Here is a 24,141-nt window from a genome sequence, read left to right as displayed (position 1 = left end):
GCAGAAAGGACACTAGACTGAGAGTATAGCGAATGTAACAGAGTCTTATTATTAATAATATGGTTAAGCCTTACCTTTACTCAGACCCCAAGGAAAACTGAGATTTTATCCAGACTAACACTTCTTCCTATCCCATTTACCTCCTGTATTTCTACTTTGTTAGTGGAGTCGTAAGAATTAGGTGTCAGATTCATAACAGAGGTCACAAACTCTCATCGTTATGACCTGTTCTGGTGAAATTCTCTGACAGGGCTTATGGAGTGTGTGGTCTTGAAGTTGGCTTGGGGTTTCTTTGATAGTCTTCACTTTCTTCTTATTCTAGAGGTAACTTCATTTCAGGTTTACAGTTTGGCCTCTCCTATCACTGTAAATTCTTTCCAGCACTGTGGGACTTCCCTGTTTATTCAAAAAACACTATTTAAATACCAAGTGATGAGCAACGTGGCACCCTTGGCACAGGCTTTTCCAGCCTGAGGAGCAAGTTCCTGACCTTGTAAATCAAGAGGGTTGGCCTTGGAATGAGGAATGGAAGAGGCATTGGTAGGTGCCCGTCTGACCTACCATCACAGTTGCAAGGGTGATTGGGAATCGCATTAGCATTTTTGAGGACATGAGTCTGCTTCAGACTCTTTATAAATACAGCTTGACTCAGTCACTCTATGACTGACACCCTTGGGACATGAAGTGGATACTGTTCCTTGGGGCCCTTATTGGGCTCAGCTTCTGTGGCCGAGAAAAATTTTTTGGGTAAGTTCCTTTTGGACTTATTATTATTATTATTATTATTATTTGGCTAGTTCAGAGATATAGGAGCCAAATGGACTTGAAAATGAATGGCTGATTGTATCTCAAGTGGAGCGGCATTGGGAAAGAAGACATGAGCTTCTGTCCCAGTCCTTCTGGGACAAGTTCCTTCTCTCTCAGGCTCAATTTATCTGTGAAATCAGGACTAGGTGGGCGCCACAGTCCCTCCCCAGCTCCCTAATCTCCCATCAGTTCTCTTACTTCCTCGTTCTTATTTTTAAGGTCAGTTCCAGGCCTTTCCTACTTTCTTCTATATTATGAATTACTGAGAATTACCAGAAAGTGTTTCTAATTTCTGCCATGCTTAGGGGGAAAACTTGGGTCTTATTAGGCTTTTTGGTTTCACCTCTTTGTTAATGGTGAAGGCTTTGTAGAGCTGGTGTTTTCTCATCAGTGCCTGGGACGTGGAGATTGCATAGGTCTTGCCTAGCCACAGCTGTGAAAATTGACACGGAAGGATACACTTGTACACTGCGCGCGCGCGCGCATGTGTTTTTGTGTGTGTGTGTGTGTGTGTGTGTGTGCGCGCGCGCGCGCGCGCGCGTGCGGTGTGTTTGCAGAATGCTTTGCGCTTTGCAGTGGAGAGGACATTTGGGAGGTAGGTGAGATGAAGGGGTGCCTTGGTCCCCCGCTAGAAGATTGAATTCTAGTAACTCATTACCGCATAATGCTTTGCCATTTGCAAAGAGCTTTCATGTGCATTATCTTTTGGATCACGCAGCAACTCTGCCAGGCAGGGGTGTTATTTTCCTCAATTTAAACATGAAAAAACTCAGCCTTAGAAAGGTTAAGGAACCTGCCCAAGGCCACTTAGCTGGTAAGCAGGGGAGCTGCAACTCTGGAGGCAAAACCCATACCCTTTTGCTATCACCCAAGTTGGTCTCCGGACAGAATCCCGTATCTCACAGATATGTCTATATGTGTTAGTTTACTCTCTAATATACTATCTGGCTGGAGGGACTTTGGGGATGTTTATTGAGGTAATTACTTATACGAGATTGAGTAATTTTTATGGTGATGATTTCTTTTCACCCCCGGTGTCTACTGTCAAAGAGCTCAGAGGGGTTGGGCATAGCAGGTGGCCAGAGAAGGAGATTTTTCCGCAGGCAGCTCAGCAGTAGGTGTGTAATAACTATGCTCGCTGCCATGTGGGCTGACGCAGAGAGCCGTCAGGCTCTCACTGCAGCTATTCACGTGGCTGGAACAATCTTTCTTTCTCGGGATACAGACTTCGCTTACAGCGCACTGGACGGACCCCTGAGTTGAGACGGCCGGGCCCGGCACTCGATCGCCCGCCACAGGGACTTGCACCGAAAGGGCTGCGTGCCTGAGCTAATTACAGCTGTTTTTAACTGCTGCGGTCATCCTCACCCCCCCCCCCCCCCAATCTGTTCTCATCCTAAAGTAGGGAACCCAGTAAGGGTGGTGGTGGAATCCTTCTTAGGGTCCATAGACATGTCCCAGACACCTGGCTCAGTGAACGTTTCTAGCAAGGCCTTTCTGGGCATTCATGTGGTAGGAAGCCAGAACCCAGCTTGGCTGGGGGTTGGGGGGCAGGAGTGATGGAGATGAAGATAATGGTTGCTCTCCCCCCACCCCCGTCACCCCCTAGCTTGTGTTTCTTTCACCTGACTCCCTACTTCCCCAGTGTGTCTCACTCTGCTGGGGTCTCGTGGCCTGGTCTTCGGCCATCTGAAGGATGGACGGCGGCCAGGATGCCTAGAGGTGCAGGGCAGGCAGAGAACAGGAAGTATGAAATGATGTCTTGGGGTGGCTGCAAAGCCCGGCCGGCGATCTGGGCGAGAAAGGCACAAGGGCCGGGCCTCTTGGCTTTGCCCTCATGGAAATGGGGGAAGGATAGAAGCTTGGCACTAGGGCGTCCAGAACATGGGATGAGTGTGAGGGTGAGTGAGAGGAGGTCACCAGCCATCGCGCTGGTGGCAGCTGGACAGCCCGAGGTGTGGAAGAGGACCAGAGTTAACAAGAGCGCGGAGATCACCTGTGGGGAGCAGCAGGGGTAGACGAGGCAACTTGCAAATCCCAATATATCCCCTGTCCCGGACCAATCTTGCATTTCCAGGAAAAGTTTGAGGTCTTTGACTGGATTTCCAGATGGCAGAGATAGGTTGGGTTCGGCCACCCACACTCCCAGGACCGGGAAGGAGCATTTTGCAAACAGAGACAAGGACAATGAGGGCAAGAAAATGGCTGCCTTTCACCCGGCACCTACTTATGTTCTCTCTGCTTCTAGGCACTGGCGGGCTTACGCTCATGAGAATGTGGGGCGCCTGGGTGGCGCAGTCGGTTAAGCATCCGACTTCAGCCAGGTCACGATCTCGCGGTCTGTGAGTTCGAGCCCCGCGTCGGGCTCTGGGCTGATGGCTCGGAGCCTGGAGCCTGTTTCCAATTCTGTGTGTCTCCCTCTCTCTCTGCCCCTTCCTCGTTCATGCTCTGTCTCTCTCTGTCCCAAAAATAAATAAAAAAAATAAAAAAAAAACAAACCTTGAGAATGATGTTAGATCCCCTCACCCCCCCCCCCCCCCCCCACTTTTTAGGGCCATCTGAAGACCATCCCTCACGTTGCCTCCGGGTTGGGGAGAACCTCATGGCTGATGACATTGGTTCTTGGAGCCTGGGTGTGAGATTGCCAGGAAGATAAGGAAAAGGGCTAGCAACCAGGTAGAGGGAACAGCATGGGCAAAGGCACGGAAGGGCAAAGTACGCGGTGAATTTGGGATTTCGGTGAGGCTGGCGCTGAGAGAGTGTAGGAGGGAGAGGGGGAGGAGAGACAGATGGGGAAGGGCCCCACTCCGCACCAGCCCTTCGACCCTGCCTCCCTGCACCCCACAGTTGTGTCTTTATCCCCGGTAGCTTGGCTGATAGGGTATGATGAAATGTGCTGTGGATTTACTCACGCTCAGGGCCAGTTCGATTCACTGTGTTCCGCTGCTGTGTGGACTATGCCCAGGAGTGTGGACGTGCTGTTGTGAACTTACCACCCTGGGAAAGTAAAACACACGTTCGGGGTGCACGTGTAACGTGCCGTTCATACTCTCGAGAGCTCCTTGCTCTTGGTTCCTTTTTTTTCTTTTTCTATTCCCCGTTCCTTCTCCCTCCACTCCTTTTTTATGATTGTTCTAGTCAGCGTTGTGTTTTACAAGATGCCTCATTTTGCCAATTGAGATGTCAGTGCACAGGTGCTCTCTAGAACACTCATTTTATTTTTTTATTTTTTTATTTTTTTATTTTTTTATTTATTTTTTTTTTTTTCAACATTTTTTATTTATTTTTGGGACAGAGAGAGACAGAGCATGAACGGGGGAGGGGCAGAGAGAGAGGGAGACACAGAATCGGAAACAGGCTCCAGGCTCCGAGCCATCAGCCCAGAGCCTGACGCGGGGCTCGAACTCACGGACCGCGAGATCGTGACCTGGCTGAAGTCGGACGCTTAACCGACTGCGCCACCCAGGCGCCCCTAGAACACTCATTTTAAAGACTCCTCGTTTCTGGAGTGCTGGGGGTGGGTTGCGACAGAGCGTTAAGTTCGGCAGACGGGGCCCGGGACTTAGCCAGGAGTAAGGATTCCCCTTCTGTTTTCAACCTGTTCCTTTTTTGCGAGGCTGCTTGCCTGCGTCCGGGAAATGGTAGTCTGACTCCCCACCTTCCTAGGGCTGCAGTTCAACTCCTAGCAAGCCTGTTGGGCTCAGGCTGAGACCCTCCCCCCCCCCCCCCCCCCCCCCCACTGCCCCAGCCCAGCCAGTGGCTTCTCCAGTGTGGCCTCAACAGCTCCGGGGGGATGGGCTCAGCTGCCCACCTCCAAGGACCCTGTGGAGACTGGACGCCTTGGGAGAAAGTGAGCCCTTGGCATTGGCATTTCCACCAGACCTCCCCCCCCCCCCCCCCCCCCCCCCCCGCAGCGGAAGCAACCCTTGCCTCCTCGGGGCTGGACTAGACGACCCCCTGGAGATTCTCCAGAACCTCCCAGAACAAAGTTAGACCCTGAGAGCCCCATCTGGATCGAGCCGGTTTTCTGATCAGAAGATGCGGATCTGCCACGTGAGGCTGCACATTTAGCTCCCTGTGACAGAACCATTTTCTCTGTCAACAGGTCCTTCAGCCCACAGCCCTCTCCAGCAGCTCTTCCCGCATTCATTCGTGTAAAGGGATGACGCATGTGACAGCGTTGAGTGCGGATTCATTCGGGCCGTCACCTAGCAACGGGCTAATGGCTCCCCTGGCTCCCTGAGCCGGCTGAGGGCACAAAGGCAGCTTTTCAGGCTCGGCCTTCTCCCGCCCACACACAGGACTTCGGGGGGCCTCTGCCCCTGCCGCTGCTGCGGAAGCTAAATGGTGTACACGAAGCGAGTTCAGGACAGACGACAAAGGGGGGCTCGGGACTGGCCGGCTCCCTTCTGGGCCTTCTCAGGGCCCCCTCGGGAGGACTGAATCCCAAGTCAGCCCCAGCACCCTAGCCCGTATTGTAATTCGTATTTGTATAGAGTTCTGGAGCTGGACAGGATTGAGAGACCACCCAGCAAATAGCTAATAACCCTCCGAGGACAGAAGGTCTGTTCTCTTTTCCAGCTCTTTCCAGCACGGACCTTTAGCCAGAGTTTCAGTCCTAGCCCCTGACAGTGAAGAAGTGCTTCTTTATGTCTTGAGTTAGCTTTGCGTGTAACTCAGGAACATTCCTTTCTGCAAAATATATATGTTTTTCATTATAAAGTAATATGACCACATTACAGAAAACAGATACAAGGGGAAAAAAAGTAAGTCATCCATAATCCCACGACCCGGACATAAGCACTGTCAGCATTTGCTATATTTCCGTTGTCTGTTTTTCTTCCAATGCATCTGCTTTTTCCATACTTGTAATCATGGCATACATACAATTTTGTGTCCTGCTCTTTCGCTTAATATTTCCCTTCAAGTTATACTATAAGCCCTTTTTCACATTTGCCACGTAGTCTTATTTTTAATGGCTATACGTTATAACCAAAGACTAGACCGTTTCCTCTCATTCGGCCCAGTTATGTCTGGGAGAGTAGGCTTGGGGTTTATCTGCCAGCTGAAAGCTGACCATTATCTCTTGCTTTTTTTTTTTCCCTCCCCCTCCAGGGACCAAGTTTTTAGGATTAACGTCAGAAATGGAGACGAGATCAGCAAACTAAGTCAGCTAGTGAACTCAGACAACTTTAAGGTACCTGGTTCTTCTTAGTCCTCTTGGGTATCTCTGACTTTGGTGAGAGACGATTAGCACCGCTGGCAATGTTGCTCCTGAAGAGTTTCTGTGCGTAGTCCTGTATCAGTCAAGTGCCTCCGCACGCCTAAGAGGGCTGTAGGTCACAGCGCTGCTGTCCTGGGAGATGGGAGGCCTCAGCAGTGGGCTCCATCTTTCTGTCTGCCATCGACTTTTTACTTCTTGGACTTTGCCAGGTATTGCCTTCTGCGTAGGCCTGACCAGACACCGCCGCGAAAAGGGCAGCGTTTGCCCTTGGGCGGAGCCCAGCTCCTCAGGGATCACCCTGGCTTTTGGCAGTTGTTCCAGAAGAATGAGCTCATTGTGCCTTTTACCTGAACTGTCCTTTAACCTGGTTTTATTTCTGTTCTCTTCAGCTCGATGTTTGGAAAGCTCCTTCCACCTTCAGTCGTCTTGTGGATGTCCTGGTCCCATCTGTCAGCCTGCAGCCAGTCAAATCCTTCCTGAAGTCCCAGGGCTTAGAGTACTCAGTGACCATCGGAGACCTGCAGGTGGGTAGAGCAAGGTCCCTAACTGGTCTTGCATAGGCCAAAGCATCCAGAGTGGATCCGAGACGCGTGCAAATCCTGGTCTTATCCTTCTCCATTCTATAGATGAGCTCATTGAGGCCTAGGGAGGTCAAGTGCAGTGACTTGTTAGTGGAACACGTAGTAGAAAAGAGCATTATGTCGGTTAGGGAACTGGGCAGATCTGGATCCAAATCCTGATTTTGCTAACTACCAGCTGTGTGACTTTGGACATGCTATTAATGTCTCGAGCCTCCATTTCTTCCTCAGTAAAATGGCACCAGGGAGGACCTACTTCCCACAATTTGTTGAGAAAATTAAGTGATTAAGCGCATGTAAAATGCCCAGCAGTGCCCGGTCTGTCGTAGGTGCCCCGCGAGAATTAAACCTCCGTCCCTTTTCGTATTTGAAGTCAGGAGGGAAGAAAAGAGTGTGCGTGTGTATGCGGGGGGGGGGGGGTGGGGTGGGGTGGGGGGGGGGTGGTGTCGGAGACCAGTCATGAAAAGCGCCCTTTGAGAAAGAGGGAATGTCACCAACAGTTCTCAGCAGAGGGGACATCACCACCCATCCAGACACCAGCCTCACGACCTGTATCTGAGCAGCAGGACAGTGCCTGGCTCATGTTCTCTCCTTCACCGAGGTGGGTTATGGACTAATTGGTGATTTGGCCCGGGAGTTTCCTGATGGCGTGAGCAGCTGTGAGCTTATTCATCATCCTCACATGTCACAGACATCTGCCAGGAGCCTTCAAAGTATGAGTGGTTATAAGAATTTCTTTGTTTCTGAATGGTTTCCCAAGCTGTGTATTTCAGAGGCACTGGATACCAGATGCGGGCTGATGCCTAGAGAATTCACAGCGTAGAATAACCAAATAGCACATATGTTGCTTTTGGGGAGTAAGTGGGTTTCGAACGGGGTGATGTACATCGGGTGCCAAGAAGTAAGCTTTTATAGATATGGAGAAAAAAATCTGACCCCCTTTTACACCCTGGCATTTGTGTGACGAGGGTGCCGCCATCTTGGCCAGCTCATGCCAAGACATGGCAGAAACAACACGAACCTCCATGTCCAGTGGGTCACTCCACGACATTGCCGTGTCTTTTTTCAGGCCCTTTTAGATCATGAAGATGAAGAAATGCAACACAATGAAGGGCAAGAGCGAAGCGGTAATAACTTCAACTATGGGGCCTACCATTCCCTGGAAGCGGTAAGTGTCTCAGAGCAGGTTAAGAGAAAGGTCGTCAGAACCCTGGGTTTTGTAACCCGTTTTCTTACTTCCAGGAGGTGGGTGTTAGTCCTTAGCACAACACCCTTTTACTAAGGGGCTACAATGTGAACGCTTCAATTTCTTCGTAATTCTTGGGTCGTTTATCTCCCACCAGCACCTAAGAGCACAGTGAAACACAACTGAACATTTTCTCCCACATGTATCCTTCTTTTCTAAGGCAACCCCTTAAAGAAAACCATGGAATAATTACAATCATTTCCGTCCTTGTAATTCAACCTTCTTATACCCCACCATAATCCCTGTATTTTACTCACCCAGATTAAAATGTTACTTATTCCAGGCAAGTAGACAAGTGGTTATTTCCAAGGTTAACCAAATATTTCCACTCATTTATCATGATTACTTACAACGTATATTTGTTCCCTAATGTGTTTTGGTGCTGTTTAGTTAAAAACCACTTTATATAGATGACTGACTTTCAAGGTAAGCCAACCCTTACAATAAAACACTTGGAGCAGAAAAATTTAATATGCTATTAGAACTCAAGGAATCAAGAGGGGCTAGAGAAGGGGACCGCATCACATATAGCAGAGTTTTGTTATGACCCTCGATGTCTTCTGCATTAGTCTGGAAGCTCTCTTCTAGCTCAGAACAACACCTCAAAACGAAATTGTTACTCTCCTTCCTGTACCTGCATACATGTTGTTCTTTTTATCCAAAGACGGTGTTCCTGGCATGCTTTGCATGAGGCATATACTTTGAGTCGTTTTTCTTCTAGATGAGGGGTGATTTCCAAGGTTGACCAACTGTTTTCACTTCTTTCCCCTGATTGTCAGTAGCTTTGTTTATTGTGTATACTTCCACCCGCACTGGCCCTTGATCCCTCTTGTGACCAATGACATACATCTGCAGAACAGCTGGATAAAGTTAGGAGTTCAGTCCCGGGCCATGGACAAAAGCAGAGCTCAGGGCTCACCCAGGGATCAAACCCATGACGTTAGCTTCGTTAACGTGGGCCACTCCCTAGCTGAGCTTAACCGGTTGCAAATGTCACCCAAGACCCCAGGAACTCCGTCCCCTCGCCTGCCTGCCATGGGATCCTCACTCTCTCAAGCACTTGCTTTTGCCCTCTGGCTCTAGGTGTCCCCCCCCCCCCCCCCCCGTGAGGCCCCCCGCTGGGCATTGGTGTGCTATCTCCCTCTTGGCTCGATCACATGCAGTTCTTTCTAAAAATAGCTTTGAAGAGCTCTCATCCCGTAGCCACTTAGGCCTTCTTACGTCTCTGGTGGGAATCTCATGTTTGCTGTTATTTCTGTTAGTTGCTCGGCCGAGTTTCCCCTCATGCTGGCAGTGTGAATTGGACCCCTCCCTCCGGATATAGCTTGGCGTTGTAACTTTACCTGGGTGACTCTCTTGCCTGTCCTGGCTCGGTGCGGGCCTCCGGCTTTGGCTTCACTTTCTAGGGTCAGTAGGTAGAGTTTCCAGGCCCTTTTCGTGGCTGGAAGGCCTGGTTCCCAGCTCTCAAGTTCCAGCCCCTTGCCCACGCCGGGTCCTGTGCTCTATGTTGCTATTCCTGGTTTGCCGCAAACCCGCAGTGCCCATGGCAGGTGTTTGGTCCCCGTGTTGCGTTTTCTACCTTGCACCCAGATGGCTCGTTGTTCCCTTTTCATTTCTTGCCCCTGCAGTGTCTCCTTTCTTGAGTTTTAAACTTGGCTGTGGGTTATTCTCATTGTAGTTTGCCTGGCTTGCTGTTATGCATCTGGGGGGGGGGGGCGGGGGCGGTCTCTTGCTTCTCTGCTCAGTCTGCCATATTGTTTTTTATACTTTTTTTTTTTTTCAACGTTTTTTTTTTTTTTTTTTTTTTTTTTATTTATTTTTGGGACAGAGAGAGACAGAGCATGAACGGGGGAGGGGCAGAGAGAGAGGGAGGCACAGAATCGGAAACAGGCTCCAGGCTCCGAGCCATCAGCCCAGAGCCTGACGCGGGGCTCGAACTCACAGACCGCGAGATCGTGACCTGGCTGAAGTCGGACGCTTAACCGACTGCGCCACCCAGGCGCCCCTCAGTCTGCCATATTGGCTGCAGCTCTGATAAACCATTGAAGCTTGATTTTATTTTATATTGACTGCACGTTTTTCTCCTCTGTAAAGCTCCCTCTTCCAATTTTAAGGTCTAAATATAAACGTATTTATTTCCTTCTTTTGACCCTCAAGAGGTCTGAGCAACTAAGATGGATGAACTCTATTGAAATCAAATCAAAAAAAATTGAAAACAAATGGAAGCATTTGTAACTATGATTTACAGTGCTTCACTTGTTCTCTTAAGGCCGATAGAGGAATCTCCAAAGTGGGGTGCTTGCACTACAGGGGGTAAGGAAGACGCCTCACTGGGATGGAGGAAGAAACCTTACAACTTCTACTGACGTTCTATATATGTGTATATCTACTATTAATGCAATTATTAATGTTTTTGTTTCTTTGGGTTGTTTTATAGTGTACGTAGTATATTTTTGTGGTGCATTATTCCAGTGATATAACATACATAATATATGGTATGCATGTAGAATACATAACATATGCACATTATAAAACAAATACACACACACGCGCGCACACACACACACGCACATAGGGCGTATCGTAATTTTTAAAAAAAAACCTCGTGGAGAAAGTGATCAAAAAGCCTAGAGAGGATCGTTTTTCAAGAACCTTGGCTAAATGGGGCAATTGCTGATTTATCCAGTCTAGTATATGGCACAAGGCACCACACTGTTGGAGAAGTATCTGCACAAGTCTCTCTCTAGGTTAGTGGCCTATAATTTTATGGACAAATAAAATGTGTTATTTTCTAGAATATTGTTGAAAAGGACTCTTTAGGCAGTTCTTCAAGAATAAGTATTCCAGGCGATAATGTTGCCAATCCCACGATCACAGGGCTGGTAGAAATCACTGAGATCAGTAAGATGAAATTCACAGATACCTACCCAGAGCTGAACAAAATTTTTAACCGCTCCTGAGTTCACTTTTTCGTGCTTCAGATTTATCATGAGATGGATAGCATTGCTGGAGATTTTCCTGATCTGGCGAGCAGAGTGAAGATTGGGCATTCATTTGAAAACCGGTCCATGTATGTACTGAAGGTGAGACCCCAGGCTCTTCAAGGGGCCAGACTTGGACTCAGGCTCCTGGTCCCTTGTGTCTAGGACCCAGCCCTCAGGCCTCTGAAGGAGACAGCGTCTTAGGATCTCCTTGACTTCAGGGGCGTGGGGAGACATCCACTGGGGTTCAGGTTTGGTCTGACAGAGAGTCCTCTGCTTTTGCCTAATGTGGAACGAGTTAGAACTTAGAAGGAATCCATCCCATTGCAAGCTTTGACTGAAAGGCAGGATCAAAGGGAGTGGGGGTGAGGGGTAGTGGGGGTGGGCGTGGGGTGGGTTCGATTAGTATTCCAGAAAGCTCTCAGATGGGCCACAGTCTTTTGCCTTCATTCCTACCTCTGTAAAGTAAGACAAATGGGGATAGTTCTACAAATTCTCTTCTGCTTTTAGGGGTACTTATTGGAAAAGCAATCTAGGAAGCTAATTTTAGGGTTGATGTAATTTTAAGCCCAGCCTATGCTCCTTGGCTGCACAAAGCCTAATTTCTAGATATTTCTAACAGATTCAGGTCTATATTGGCAAAAGAGGTAGGGAATTTATGGCAGGGACATAAATTACATAAATAATCCAGCCAAATGAATAAAAGGAATTTGGAGATAGGAACCACGGAGCAACTGATGGTGCTAAGCATTTGTCAAATCCTTAGCTTTGTATAAGCCGTGAGGAACCCTGGCTCATAGCGGTGCTTGAATTACCAGCCGGAGGAGATTTGCCGCTGAACTGCTTGCCCTAAAATAATCCCCATAAATTTAGATTATTTGCCAATCTGATGCAGACTCTGGCTTCATTAACACCACACTCTGACCCAAGGCGGCCCAGCCCCACACTAAAAGGCGGGAGCCAGAATTCATTTCATGCCATTTACAGAGAGCTATAGTGAACCTCTCTCTCCCTCCGTTTAAAATCGAATTCATTTATTGCATCAACGAGAACAGGCTGGTTCATGCACTTTTGTGTCTCTCTCTGTCGGGATACCATTTGAGGTCTTTCAAGAGACATAATATTATCTCTAATCACACTGGCATTATAATTCACAATAGCAATTGTTTCCCTTTTCCATTTGCTTCCAACCCGGGGGCAGCTCAAGCTGCCCGGAGCTTCGGCTGGGCCCTGACAGCCAACCAATTAAGCTCCCTGGTCACGGAGAAGCCTGATAAATAGATGGTGCCCTCAGGAACATTTGGTCTCTGGATTATCTTAAATGGATTAAATGAATAGGGGTGAGCTGGGGAGAGGAGAGGTGAGTGGAGACGTGGGCAGGAGGGTCATTTTCTGGCCTCTTTCTCCTTCCACAGTTCGGCACTGCAGAAGGCGGGCGGCGGCCGGCCGTTTGGCTGAACGCAGGCATCCATTCCCGGGAGTGGATCTCGGTGGCCACAGCGATCTGGACTGCGAGGAAGGTCATGTCGCCTGGTATTAGCTGAGAATTCCGGTGGGCCAGGGGTGCCCCCACAGCATCCCATGAGGCTGGGCCTGGGGGACGAGGTGGGAAGGCACTCTGCATAGACACAGTAGGCTGGGGGCCTTTTCGGATCAGAGAAGCAAGAGGTCAGAGCCCCTTGGTCAGGGCACTGCGGTTAAATGACAAAGTGCATTCATGGCAGCGAGCAAGCTAATGAGCTGCAGAGGTGGCCCCGAAACACTGACCCGCAGTCAGCCCCGCAGAAAGGGAGCAGAGTCTCCTCAGCAGTGAAACTCAGACGAGCTTTGCCTGCAGTCCCATCCTAGCCCTCCAGACCCTCGAGGACCTCATGTTGTCTCCGTGTCCCTCCGGAGGGTCTGCTTTAAGGCAGCGCTAGGGAGAGGAAGGGTGCTGCGCGTGGAGGATTTATTTTCCCGAAGCTTTAGCGTGGGGGCCCAGATTCCCCCCAAACTATCATGATATGTGGCTCTTCCCTCCCCTCTTCCCACCCCCTGGAAGGAATGAATAAACCAGGCAGCCCTGGACTCCTTGCAAATGTTGACGTCCTCATTGAGCCATGTGCCCCCAGGTTTCGAAGTGCTCCAAGAGCTTTGCACGGGGCCGTGTCTATGAGGGCGGCAGGGAGGCTGCAGAGGGGCATCTGGGGAAGATACACCGGCTTAGACCTAGCACCCCAGCCTGCCCTGGCATCGCTGACGAGCTTCTCGTCTCTGCTCAGATTGCATCTGATTACGGGCAGGACCCAACCATCACCTCCATCTTGGAGAAAATGGATATTTTCTTGTTACCTGTGGCCAATCCTGATGGATATGTGTACACACAAAGTCAAGTGAGTAATACTGAGCGGGCCGGGCTTGGAGTTAAGGAGAATTGGTTGAATCCCTTGCTTTGCCGCCTGCATAGCTGTATGAACGTGGAGAAAACTCGCACACGTGTGCATGTTAGGAGCTCTCTTGGGCTCTCGTTTTTCAGTCTCTCTCTGAGCCGAGAGTCACCAGGGAATATTTTTGTTAGAGAGAAGAGTCTAATGAACTCCCTGTCATGGCTCTTGACTAATTATCAACACTTTACCAATCTTCTTTTCATTTCTTTCCCTCCCACACCTTTTCCCCCTTTTCTTTAAAAGCAAATCCCAGACATCAGGTTATTTTACCCCGAACTCCTTTAGTATGCATCTCTAGTCGATGATAATTAAAACAAAACAAAACAAAACAAAACAAAACAAAACAAAACAAAACAAAAACCCGAACAATACACCACTGTCACCTTTTAAAAAATGAATGGAAGTTCTTTCATATCATCTAATTCCAATTATCTTTAAAATGTCTTTTGACTCAATTTAATGAAATCAGTACCCAAATAAGGCCTGCTTGTATTTGGTTGTTCTCGCTCTGCAGGCTTTTTAAATCTACAGCAGTTATCCACCCCCGCCCCACATGCATCTTCTAAAACGTCATTCATTTGTTGGAGAAATCGAGTAAATTGTCCTGCAGAATGTCTCACGTTCCGAATTTGGCTGATGGCTTCTTTGTTGTGTGTCATTTGTTTCCGGATCCCCCATATTTCCTATTCACTGGCAGTCAGATTTTGAAGTTTGGCTGGATTCAGGTTGGTTTTTTAGGCAAGAATAAAATAGTTGCTGTGCACTTCCTGTCACTCGCGCCAGCGATCATTTGGGTATATGATGTCTGTTTGTCCTACTTTTGCTGAAACCGAGAGTTATCCGGTGGGTTCAGGTGGTATCAGGCTGGTTCTCGCATTATAAGGTCCTTTTTTTTTTTTTTTCCCCCAACGCGGGGCTCGAACCCACAGACCGCGAGATCACGACCTGAGCCGAAGTCGGACGCTTAACCGACTGAGCCACCCAGGCACCCCTTTAATTTTTTTTTTTAATGTTTATTTATTTTTGAGAGAGACAGAGACAGAATGCGAGTGGGTTAGGGGCAGAGAGAGAGAGGGAGACACAGAATCGGAAGCAGGCTCCAGGCTCTGAGCTGTCAGCACAGATCCTGACGCGGGGCTTGAACTCACGATCCGTGAGATCATGACCTGAGCCGAAGTCGGACGCTCAACCGACTGAGCCACCCAGGCGCCCCAATAAGGTTCTTATCAGGACACTGTGGGGGAGTCCTTCTCTCTGAGCCAGAAGGGCTAAGCCTTTCCTTTCTGGGAGATGAGCGGAGACGGCTCAGTCACTGAGGACCGGAGCCCCGGTGAAACTCCAAACAGAGCCACAGCAGCTTGCCCCCTCGGTGGTGCCCGTCTCCATCATAGACCCCAGAGAAAACCTTCGCCTCTCCTGTGCCCTGACCCGTCTCTGGATGTGTGTTCCTTTCTTGATGGACTTTTCAGAACCGATTATGGAGGAAGACACGGTCCATAAATCCTGGAAGCCGTTGCGTTGGTACTGATCCAAACAGAAATTGGAATGCTAGTTTTGCAGGTAGGTTGGGGACATGGTTTTCAAAGCCTGGACCACAGGGCTCCCAGGTGGCGGTGAGGGAGCCAGTTTCTAGGCTGGCTCCATTCCTGCTTCACTGAGAGACTTGGGCCAGTCCCTTACACTATGTCTTGGGTTTTTGTGTTTCTTGTTTTGGATAATTCTGAAAAGGAGCAACTCTGCAATTCTTGTTCTCTTAAAAGAACACTAACATTTGGGGCGCCTGGGTGGCTCAGTTGGTTAAATGTCAGACTCTTGATTTCAGCTCAGGTCATGATCTCACGGTTCGTGAGTTCGAGCCCCGCGTCGGGCTCTGCGCTGGCCGCTCAGAGCCTGGAGCCTGCTTCAGATTCTGTGTCTCCCTCTCTCTCTGCCCCTCCTCCTGCCCCCCCCCCCCAAATAAATTAAAAAAAAAAAAAAGAAAAGAACACTAATGTTTGAGAAACTGTTGTAGTCTTGGATATACAGATCCATGCCTTATACCCTGGTCACCCCGCTTCTCTTGGGCGGGTGGCTGGGTAGATGGACGGGTTCCTGGTGGTAACTCGGAAGAGGGCAGCTTGCCTGCCACACACACCGTTGGCGGGGACAATAATGTGGCTGTGGGAAAGGAGCTGATAGAAACTTGGGAACTGAGGGCATCAAAGTGAAGTCAGATCTTCCCACAACTGGGGTGGTTTTACACTCATGCCAAATACCTCAGGGAGCTCCGTTGTGGAGTACAGAAGGCGGTATTTCTAAATGCCTGTCAAATACGAGACTTTGGCCACAACAATAGATTATTTTTGGCAGCCCTTGGCCATTAAGATCTGAACCAAGAGAATGAGTTGACACCAGAATAAATGGAGTCATTTTCATTATTAATTGGTCTTCATATTAATTATCTCGAATACTTGTTAATTACAACCCATTGTCAGGTATGATATTAATTATTTATGACACCTGTTGAGCGATACAATACAAGGTCAACTCTATCCGTTTAAAGGATTCCTCCCAGTTTTCCTCCTCTGGAGGCAGGTGCAGTACCCTCACTTCCCACTTCTGCGCCCTCCCTGCAATGTATGCAGAGTGTGGACTAACTAGTCTCTTGCGGGGGGTTCTAGCATTGACCTGTCCACTGCCAACGCCTTCCCAAACCACTTCTGGGTTGAGTGTCCTGCATTTCTGTTTTCTTGCCTACGGGTTAATCTTTCTGCTTGGGCCACCTCCCCACCCCCCCCACAGGAGAGGGAGCCAGTGACAACCCTTGCTCTGAAATATACCACGGACCCCATGCCAGTTCGGAAGTGGAGGTGAAATCGGTGGTAGATTTCATCCAAGAACATGGGAATTTCAAATGCTTCATCGACTTGCACAGCTACTCACAGCTGCTGATGTATCCGTATGGATACACAGTGAAGAAGGCCCCAGATGCTGATGAGCTGGTGGGTGATGGGCTACCTTCTACCGAGCCCTGGGCCTGCTTGACCCTGGGGTGCTGCCACAGTGGTTGTTCTCCAGCTTATAGGGAAAGTCCGGGAGCTTGGGCTTATTTCATCGGGCCGGGTCTTCTCTGTCTGCCCTTTGGAATGTGCCATCAGACCTCCTGGGGGCAGGTAGAAGTCCGTTCTCATTATTCCTGTGTTTGCTGTGAGTTTCAAGGACTGTACCCTGCACCTGTCCTTTCCTTCTCAATTATTTTTCTGACCAAAATGTGTTACGGACCCACTGCTTGCCAAGAACTGTGGGTGGCACTGTGGAGGGTCAGGGGGAGGTGCTCCTCATTCTGGTCAAGGTATAACTTAAGTAGGGTGCAGGCTACAGCCTAGGGGTGCTCCGTGTCACATACAGTGACTCGCCCCAGGATGCGAACAGGCACTCAGGGTGGACTGGCTCAAGCAGGGCTGCACCTGCAGGGCGACTGCGCGCTTCTCCCACTGTGCTGGTCGGTTCGAGAGCGCCCCCCTGCCCAGGGCCATAGCTGGCCTATAAACCTCCCGGCAGATGCAGGCCTCATGCTAGGTGTGAACTAGATTCTGGTCTCAGACAGGCATTCTGCATAGGGCACATCCACACACGGTGGCCCCGTCTCACTTCCACTCCAGGAACGCCCAACTCTTAGAAGGTTTCCTCTGGGACGTAACTTGGCCTTCTCACATGTTCACGACCACGACATTCCCGTCCCTCGGGAGAGGTGAAGTTGGTGGCGTATTTACTAGATTCCCAATGGGCTGGTGAGCAGCCCTCCACATCTCTGTGTATCAGGCTTTGGCTCTGGTTGGATGGGAAGGAAGGAGACCAGGAGGGAAACCCAGGGGAGGGGCCGAGAATCTTCCATACCATTGCAGTGCAGAACAGCTGGGGGATGTCAGGCTGTGGGATCCATTCTTTCTCACTCCGCCGATTCCCCCTCCTAGGACAAGGTGGCAAGGCGTGCGGCCAAAGCTCTGGCTTCCCTGTCGGGCACGACGTACCAAGTGGGTCCTACGTGCACCACTGTCTGTAAGTACTTGCTGTGTGCATCGGTTATTTAGAAAATGCTTTGAGAGGAAACTTGGGAAGAAGGAAGCGGGAGAAGAGCTGCAAGTTAGGCTTTACTGCACTGTAGTCGGATTGTTAGTTGTTAGCGGTAGACCAGATTTGTGTCAAGCCTGTGTGATCGTCCGTGCTGCAGGTGTCGTCCTCATCGGTACCGTCGCCACTGCTGGGCCATTTATCACATGCCCACAGTGAGGTGAGTCCTGCTGGACTGCGTTCCTCACATTCCAGGAAAGATCCTGACATAGGATTTTCAAAGGAAAATTCAAAGGAAAGCCACCTTTGGATCGGCAGACCGAGGTGGTGGTACTGAGGGTGGGGAGGGGGGTTCGCTCACCTTCCCGTCAGTAGTGAGCACGTGTTGGAGCACAGCATGCTGGGATCGGGGATCTTCTGTGCAATGGTTAACATCAAGCCGAACCGCCCGCCCCCCAAAAAACCTCTACCAAGACTCCAAACCTGAAGGTGGTCTTGAGGCTCATTACCTACAGCTTCAACCTTTGTTCTGGTTTCTCACTGAAGTGTCTCATCTGAGCATTTCACTCTGTTCCTGCTGAGAACCTTCCGGTTCCCTTATTCTGTGAGCCTGATCTTTAAAGGTCACATTGAAGAATATTCTCGTTCTCTACGAGTCTAGCTATCAAGGGGAAGTAAAAATACAAACACAAGGAGCACAATTCTGGCACCTTTTAAGATGGCGCCCTTCTTCCCCCCCCCCCCCCCCCCAGTGCCTCCTCTGTAGGTAACTTTCCGACAGTTGGTCCACCCTCAGAGCCCCTGCAAACTTGCTGATACTTCTGTCCTCTTCCATCCCATGACCGTGCCATCCAACCGCTTCATCCTCGGCTAGCTTGTCCCTTTCGCCTTCCCCTTCTGGGAGGATGCTCCATCCGCCCTGCTGGGCCCTCTGGACTCTGACCTCAGCCCTCTTGTCTGCCTTTCATACACCGCTGCCATCATGGCCACCGCCACCGCCACCGTGCTGTATAAAGCAATTAGCCTGATGTTGTCATTGTGTGGCTAATTGCAGCAACCGGCCATTAATTATTCATGGTTTATTGTTATTAGTGTTGTTAAATGGGGCCTCCTCAGAGGAGAAGCACGTCAGGAGAGTCTCCATTCTCTGCTTAATGAGTGAGGACGGAGTTCGGGACTACAGAGAGCTAGAGAGACTTGGTAGGAGTCCTTTGACGAGGCCTTCTCAAAAGAGCTTTGTGGGTCACCACAGTCGGGGCTTTGGGGTCAAATTCCAGTTTAAAAGATGGCCTTGTCGTCCCACATCAGACGCGTTCTTCCCAGCTTAAGCTGTGCCAAAATCAAGAGATACTCGTCGGACTCCTCCAGAGCAAGAGGAAGAAGGCTCTCCTGAGTGTCGTCCAGGAGACATAATATTTCCTAAGTCTTTCCAGAGTGCATCTCCTGTATTCTTTAAAGGCTTTGTCTGCCCCCTTGGCTTTCCAAAACGTAATCAATTTTTGTGTAATAACACCCCAATTCTATGGGTTATTATTGTATGTGCTACACGAATAGTTGACATTCGTCCCTTCAAGTGCTGGACCTTTTCTTAGATTAACCATTTTAGCTGAAAACAGTTGTCACGTGAATTTCACACTTTCTTGCCTTCTTTCTCTTTTTCCTATTTTTGAGAGAGAGCGAGAGCGTGCAAATGTAAGCGGGGGCGGGGCCAAGAGAGAGGGAGACAAAGGATCCAAAGCAGGCTCTGTGCACACAGCAGCGAGCCCGATGTAGGGCCCGAACTACTGTGAGATCATGACCCGAGCCAAAGTCGGACCCTTGACCGACTGAGCCACCCAGGTGCCCTGCTTTCTTGCCTTCTTAAACAGAGCATGGACAAGAGATTTAAGCTCCTTTTTTTCATGATGGAGTGGCCTTCTGAGCATCATTGGTTATGTCCTGAAGGCTTTCTGTGCCATACCGCGTTTTCAATCCCTGTGCTGGACAGCCCCAGCCCATTTTGCTTCTTTAATTCTTGTGTCTGCGTTTCATGTCCCCTTCCTCTGGTCAGACTGTGCGGCTTCAGGCCACCTGCCTCTAGCAACCCTCGCCCCTTCCATTCACTGATTCTGGTCTACTCAGGGCTTGGACACAAGTTCTCTGGGCTCATCTGACTCGTGAGGATGAAGGATGTTCATGACAGCATCGTTTATAGTCACGGAAGACTGGTGAACACCTAAATGTCCATCAGTACAGTACTGAATAAAAGCATTCACACGGTGAGACAGTATGCCCCCCCCCCCCGACAAATGAATGAGGTGCATTTATATGTGCTGATGGGGAATAATTTTCCAATGTTAATTTAAAAAGACAGTGGTTTTTTTTTTTTTAGTGTTTGTTTATTTAGAAAGAGAGAGAGAGAGGGGGGGAGAGAGAATGAGTGGGGGAGAGGCAAAGAGAGAGAGGGAGAGAGAGAATCCCAAGCAGGCTCTGCATGGTCAGCACCGAGCCCAGCTCGGGGCCCGATCCCATGAACTGTGAGATCACGACCTGAGCCAAAATCAAGAGTCAGACGCGTAACCGACTGAGCCACCCAGGTGCCCCTACGTGTGTCTTTAATAGCATATTAGTAGTGTGTTCCCACTCGTGTTAAAAGAGTGGGTAGATTCTGAGCAGAGACCCAAGTACAGTGAAGTACGTGCACTTGATCACTTTGCTCAGCAGAGATCTTCTTGGCTCCTTCCTGAATTCAAAAGGTATTCTGAAATACTTGAGTTTGCCATATAAATAACCTCTAGAAATTTCTGGTGCCATCATCTGTTTTTTATTCAGCCTTTTCCCAGGGTAGAGAAGGACGTGGTAACCGCACAAGGATTTCGGAGACAATAGGAGGGTCTGTTCCGTAACCTCAGGGGGCGTGTCATCGCAGTAGAAGCAGCATCTCTAGAAAAATCACAAATGCTATCATGGGAAACAACCCTCAGGAATTGTGGGAAAACAAAAGGAACCCATGTCTTCATTTAACAGACGTGTACTCTACTCAATGGACTGGGAGGAGGTTGAAGAAAGCACGGGCTTTTATCAGCAGAGGGACCCGGGTTTCAATTCCAATCCTGCCATTTTCCGTCTGTATTTCCTTAGGTAAATTACCCACTCTGAGCCTGGATTTCCTCATCTGAAAAATAAGGACGGTGTTACCCACCTCACTGGGGTTTTTATTTTTTATTTAAAAAAAATTTTTTTTTAACGTTTATTCATTTTTGAGACAGAGAGAGAGAGAGACAGAGCATGAATGGGGGAGGGTCAGAGAGAGAGGGAGACACAGAATCTGAAACAGGCTCCAGGCTCTGAGCTGTCAGCACAGAGCCAGACGCGGGGCTCGAACTCACGGACCGCGAGGTCATGACCTGAGTCCGCCCAAGTCGGACGCCCAACCGACTGAGCCACCCAGGCGCCCCTCACTGGGGTTTTTAAAGATTAATGAGGTCATACACGTAAACTTTCCAATATAATGACGGGCTCGTGGTGGATGTTCAAGAAATGATAGTTGCTGTGGACGTCATTATTTGGCGATTCAGTGTCACCCACACTTTGCACTTTTAGCCAGTTTCTGCTCTAGTAGAGTTTGGCTGGGAAGTAGCAGGAAGGTAGGCCTCTTTCCTTTCCCCAGCCTTTTGGCAAAGGGACAGTCTCAAGGGCATGCTTCTTTCTCTCCGTGTATCCCTTATCTCTTGCTGTGTAAAGAGTTATCCTAAAACTTAGCAGCTGAAAATAATATAAACATTTATTTTCCTCCACTGTTTCCCTGGGTTAGGAATTCAGGAATGGCTTAGCTGCGTGACTCTGGCTCAGGGCCTCTCCTGAGGTTGCTAGTCTAGTTCCAAGGCTAGAGTCATTTAAAGGCTCGACGGGGCCGGATAGGTCTGCTTCTAAAGTGGCTCACTCAGGTGCTTCCCAAGCGTGCTGAGTATCAGCAGGACGCCTCAGTTCTTTGCTACATAGACCTCGTCACCGTAGGACGCTTTCTGACTGTCCTACTTGGCTTTCCCCAGAGCAGATGATCCAAGAGAGCGCGGTGGAAGCCACAGTGTTTCTGGTCTAGCCTTGAAGGTCACACACCATCATTTCTGTAGCCGCCTGTCAGTTACCCAGGACAGGTCAGCCCTACTCACTGTCGGAGTGCACTGTACACGGATGTGAAGACCAGGAGACCAGGATCACTGGGGCTGTCTCGGGGGCTGCCTGTCATACTCTGTGCAGACTGGTTCTGAGTGACCTGAAGGAGTCTCCACAGTGAGTTAGTGACAAGGTGGGCATAAGGGTTTAAAAATCTCTTGGCTTGAGACTGTTGAAGATGCTCATCAGGCCAGTGTTCATGTGTCGTAGGCCTGATGACCTACAGAAAGGACTCTAGGTCCCTCAGGAATCACGGGCAGGCTGAACCCCTGGCTCCTTCCCTTCTAACCCTGAAAGAAGCTGGGCTTCAAAGTGTTTTCTTTTCTGACTTACAGACCCAGCTAGTGGGAGCAGTGTTGACTGGGCATACGATAATGGCATCAAGTATGCGTTCACGTTTGAGTTGAGAGATACCGGCCACTATGGCTTCCTCCTACCAGCCAACCAGATCATCCCCACTGCCGAGGAGACCTGGTTGGGGCTGAAGACCATCATGGAGCATGTGCGGGACAACCTCTACTAGACGAAGAGCCCCACCCTGACCCTGTCTTCTGTCTGTCATTTATCCCCGCGTCTGCCTGCCCGCTAAAGCACTACTAAAGGGAGCTTGTTCTTTCACGCGTGAGTCAGAGCCCTCCGGCTTTGTGGGGCACGCAGGGCAGCCCCTCTCCGGCCCTCATCCTTGAAGCTCGTATGTTCTGGTGGTGGACCTTAGAGAGGCGCTGCTGCTACCCTGCTGTGTTTTGGTCCTGCTGTTTCACTGGGCCCTTCGTAGGCCCTTCCGTTCATGTGATTGTCTGGGTAGGCCACACGTAGGGTCACTCCTTACTGGGTGGCATGCCTCTACCTCATTTTTGGAACAAAAAGACATTGAACGTGGTTCTCTAGCCTTATCCAATCTAGCCTAGCTGGTGACCTTGCTCTGCTGGGGCCCCAAGAGAGGCACCATGGGAGAGACCATGGCCCGTCTTTGAGATCAGTCTCTGAGATGACACCGAGCTTCCTTTCATTTATCTCACTCCTTCTTGAATATATTTGTCTTTGAAAAATAAATCTTGTAGGGCTATCCGTGGAGGTCTTCCTCTTTTGTTTTCTTTTGTTGGTTTTTGTTTGGTTTCGGTCTGATACAAAGTAGTGGATCACTCCTCCTCACTGGGCCCCAAATTCCCAGATACAACAGTCCCGATCACGGTCTTCCCTTTGTTAGGCGGTGGAACTGGGATCGCAGAAGGGGATCTGTGTCAGTGTAGGTTCCGCTCACCCAGGAACCCTTAATGACGGGGTGAGATAATAGCAGGATTGCTGAATTACCTCCATCTTTCCTGATGGGCTCACCTCTACTTTGCCTTTTGAACTTACTTCAAAGATCTTGCCCTCGCCCTACAGGTCCTAAATCACTCCTCTGGCCTGGATAATCTCACCACCCCGGCACATTCCTGTTTGTGCTCTGGTGCACCTTGTGTTTCTTTTGGTCTTAAAGTCAACTTCTTCTGTTTTGCATCCCGGGCCATGGGCGTCAAGATGGAGCAAGGATTCATCAGTCAGGCTTCTCTTGTTCCGTTCCTCCTCAGCACGTACCATCTGTCCTTTCCCCCCCCCCCCCCCCTTTTTTTTTTCAAACGTGTCCGTAAATCTTATCCTTCTGCCTAGGATTTGTGCGGCATCTGGTGTGTGCTCTTGGCCAATAAATATTCAGTATGAGTCTCATGATCACCTCCTATTCTTCGCCTTCACCTGAATGGAACCATGCCATGGTTTTGAATATGCAGCTCTTTCAAATGTCAAATGTCAATTTTAATCCCTGTCTGTATCGCGTGACATGTAGGAAGGCCTTGTCCATCAGGCCCAGGGGCCTCCAGGGCAGTGTTACCTTGGTGATTTTGCTCTGGTCCTGGGTCTCGTTCTTAGTTTTTCAGCTCAGAAGCTTGATATTCTCAGTATCCGTGTTGATTAGACTTGGGGATGCTGACTCACGCCCACAGAGCTCAGATGAGACAGATGATAAAATCAGAATACGAATTTATTAATTTACATCATGGCATGTAACTGTTTAGTGGATTGAATCCTCACGTCGGTCTGAACAGTACATTCTCTCCCTGTAGGCAAGATACATGGGAAGCCAAATTATAATCAGAAGGGTGTTTAGTGAGCGGGGCGTCAGAGCAAGGAAAGTTAATTACAGTCTATGATTAGAATTTTTAATGGTATCCAGTTCTAATAGCATGATATATCCAATTCTATAACCAGAAGACACCTGCCAGCCAGCCAGCTGGTCGCTTGTGCTGGCTAGTCAGGGCTGCCTTGGACTAGACAATGCCCCAGTGGGCATGACAGTGCTTGCCTCTGTGACTCGCCTATAACCTGGCTCTATTTATAGACCTTCTCACCCCCAAGACTGAGATTGTCCTTTGGATTCCTTGAGGGAAAGATTTCTTACACAACACAGGAAAAGCCATAAAAGGAGTACCTGTGACTGTAATAAAACTAAGAGCCTCCGTTCCTTAGAAGACACCATAAAGAAAGTGAGAAGTGAAGTTATAAACTAGAAGGTATTCACTATATTCATAATACATACAACAAAGGACATATGAGGAACCCCGACAGATCAATAAGAAAAGCACAAATAACCAATAGAAAAATGGACAAAAGCATATGATAAACATATGAAGAGGGG

At 49.3% G+C, this 24,141-nt stretch overlaps 1 protein-coding gene and 1 long non-coding RNA gene across 4 annotated transcripts; one reads left to right on the top strand and one right to left on the bottom strand.

Moving 5' to 3' along the window:
- Positions 1-539: 539 nt before the first annotated feature.
- CPA4 (carboxypeptidase A4) lies at positions 540-22,533 on the top strand. 3 transcript variants are annotated; one of them, XM_058724267.1, is made up of 11 exons: positions 540-747; positions 5,923-6,004; positions 6,421-6,555; positions 7,679-7,777; positions 10,837-10,938; positions 12,252-12,356; positions 13,098-13,208; positions 14,732-14,822; positions 16,044-16,243; positions 17,216-17,300; positions 20,124-20,949. In XM_058724267.1, exons 1-11 carry the CDS (start codon positions 680-682, stop codon positions 20,195-20,197), a joined length of 1,152 nt encoding a protein of 383 aa, XP_058580250.1. In that variant the 5' UTR covers positions 540-679; the 3' UTR covers positions 20,198-20,949. The 3 variants fall into 3 exon arrangements, with proteins under 3 accessions (XP_058580250.1, XP_058580251.1, XP_058580249.1); XM_058724266.1 differs by lacking the exon at positions 20,124-20,949 and adding an exon at positions 21,803-22,533 and having other exon boundaries at positions 546-747; XM_058724268.1 differs by lacking the exons at positions 17,216-17,300; positions 20,124-20,949 and adding an exon at positions 16,904-17,152.
- On the bottom strand, positions 4,816-6,120 carry LOC131508989 (uncharacterized). The gene is made up of 2 exons (XR_009260248.1): positions 6,009-6,120; positions 4,816-5,499 (listed from the first exon to the last, which is right to left on the bottom strand). It is a non-coding gene; the product is annotated as an uncharacterized LOC131508989 (long non-coding RNA).
- Positions 22,534-24,141: the final 1,608 nt, after the last annotated feature.

The sequence above is a fragment of the Neofelis nebulosa genome, chromosome 4 (genome assembly GCF_028018385.1).
Source record: "Neofelis nebulosa isolate mNeoNeb1 chromosome 4, mNeoNeb1.pri, whole genome shotgun sequence".
Classification (NCBI taxonomy): Eukaryota; Metazoa; Chordata; class Mammalia; order Carnivora; family Felidae; genus Neofelis; species Neofelis nebulosa.
The sequence above is the reverse complement of the archived record's forward strand: the minus strand, read 5'-3'. Positions and strand labels throughout refer to the sequence as shown.

What these genes read in the sequence shown, in the direction of transcription:
- CPA4 (XM_058724266.1), top strand. Translation starts at nt 680, where the DNA reads ATGAAGTGGATACTGTTCCTTGGGGCCCTTATTGGGCTCAGCTTCTGT. An exon ending in CCCCAGATGCTGATGAGCTG is followed by an intron (nt 16,244 to 17,215) that starts GTGGGTGATGGG and finishes TCCCCCTCCTAG; the next exon opens with GACAAGGTGGCAAGGCGTGC. An exon ending in TCCTACGTGCACCACTGTCT is followed by an intron (nt 17,301 to 21,802) that starts GTAAGTACTTGC and finishes TCTGACTTACAG; the next exon opens with ACCCAGCTAGTGGGAGCAGT.